Genomic DNA, 1,493 nt, shown 5'->3' on the forward strand with positions numbered 1-1,493 from the left:
CGGCTTCGGCCCAGTGGGCTGGGTGGTCAGCGTGTGTGTGTGTGTGTGTTCTCTGCCCCTCAGAAACGGCCCCCGGTCTCCTGCAGGCTCTGGCACCCCAAAATTAGCTGTACACCCCCACCCCGCGCACCTGAGCATCAAAGGGCATCTCGAAAAAAACCCCGCCCCAACAGGAAATACTAACCTGGTGATAATGTAAGGACCAAAACAGATCACGAATGACCCTATAAAAATACTGATTTTCTTGGTAGCCCTCTGCCTCCTCCGCTTCTGCTCATTAAGACAGCGCTGCTTTACACTGCAAAGGGAAAAGAGCAGTCGGTGGGTAAAGGCAAGAAGGAGGAGGCGAGACTTAAGCCCAGGAGACAGAGAGCAAGAACTCACTTTCAGCCCGAGATCCCCGTCCAGGGGAAGGAGAAGGCAGGGCAGTCCCTGTGTCGGCCCAGGAGGAGGGTAAACCCCTGGGGGAGAGTAGGGCAGCCCCGGCTCGGGAGGAGAGCAGTCCTCCGGGGAAGGGCAGTCCCGGCCCCGCCGAGCCTGGGCACAGTCGCCCTCGCCAAAGCAGAGGCTCCCTGTTAAAGGGAGCTCGGGCAAGTGGGAGAGGCCGACAAGTGGGACTAGCATTTAAATAAAGTAGGCTACAAAATGCACAAGCCACCGTCGTCTGGCACTATAAGCAGTGTCTGAAACCAGAGGCAGAAGCGTTCGCTCTGTGGCTGGGACAGGCAGGAGCGCAGGAAAGGGTGCTGGGAGGCAGAACATCCTCCCCGCCCGGGAACCTACCGCAAGTGCCCCGAGGCGGTGAATGCGAACACGCACGCGTTACCTGGGGTGGATATCCACCAGCAAAACCAGAGTCTGCATTGTAATAATGTCTATCCGCTTGCAGTGGAACCGGGCAACTTTCAACACCTTTAAATAGGTGAAACACAAGATCACCAGAGACAGCATGAAACTGGTGGAGTGATAGACGATGGTGAACACAGTAAACCTTCTCCGCTCTGTCTCTTCCTTCAGGTGCAAGGTGCAAGAGGCATAAACGCTGCTATAATCTACCCAAGAGTAAAACAAGGATACCAAGGGGAACGTGAGGGAGTGGAGCCATGAGTAGCCCATCAGTATCACAGCGTCTTTATACCGCATCTTGCTGGTGTAGCTTAAGGGGAACACCACGGCAATCCATTTGTCGATGCTGAGTGCTGCCATGCTCAGCATGGTGTTGGAAGTCAGGAAAGTTTCCAGGAAACCCACCGCTTTGCAGACGCAGCCCCCGAGGGGTTGCTGGTTCCTCAGAATCCCCAGCAGGGTAAAAGGCATGTTCAGGACGGTGAGGAGCAGGTTGCAAAAGGATAAGTTCACCAGGAAAACCCCGGCGACCTGCTTGCGGATCTCCGTACTGTAGACGAAGCATAGCAGCACCAGGAGATTGGAGAGCAGGGAGACGACCAGCACCAGCACCAGGAGCAACGCCAGCAGCACGCCTGCCAAGTCCA

At 55.9% G+C, this 1,493-nt stretch overlaps 1 protein-coding gene across 1 annotated transcript in view; it reads right to left on the minus strand.

The window, feature by feature from the left end:
• LOC104274092 (G-protein coupled receptor 26-like) overlaps window positions 1–1,488 on the minus strand; it is a gene marked incomplete at its 5' end in the record, with an annotated part of 5,448 nt that extends 3,960 nt beyond the window's left edge. Inside the window, 2 exons of the mRNA XM_009869620.1 lie at window positions 185–298; window positions 827–1,488. Of these exons, the coding sequence (XP_009867922.1) occupies window positions 185–298; window positions 827–1,488 (776 nt within the window). The remainder of the gene's footprint in view (window positions 1–184; window positions 299–826) is intronic.
• Window positions 1,489–1,493: the final 5 nt, after the last annotated feature.

The sequence above is a fragment of the Apaloderma vittatum genome, unplaced genomic scaffold (genome assembly GCF_000703405.1).
Source record: "Apaloderma vittatum isolate BGI_N311 unplaced genomic scaffold, ASM70340v1 scaffold14795, whole genome shotgun sequence".
Classification (NCBI taxonomy): Eukaryota; Metazoa; Chordata; class Aves; order Trogoniformes; family Trogonidae; genus Apaloderma; species Apaloderma vittatum.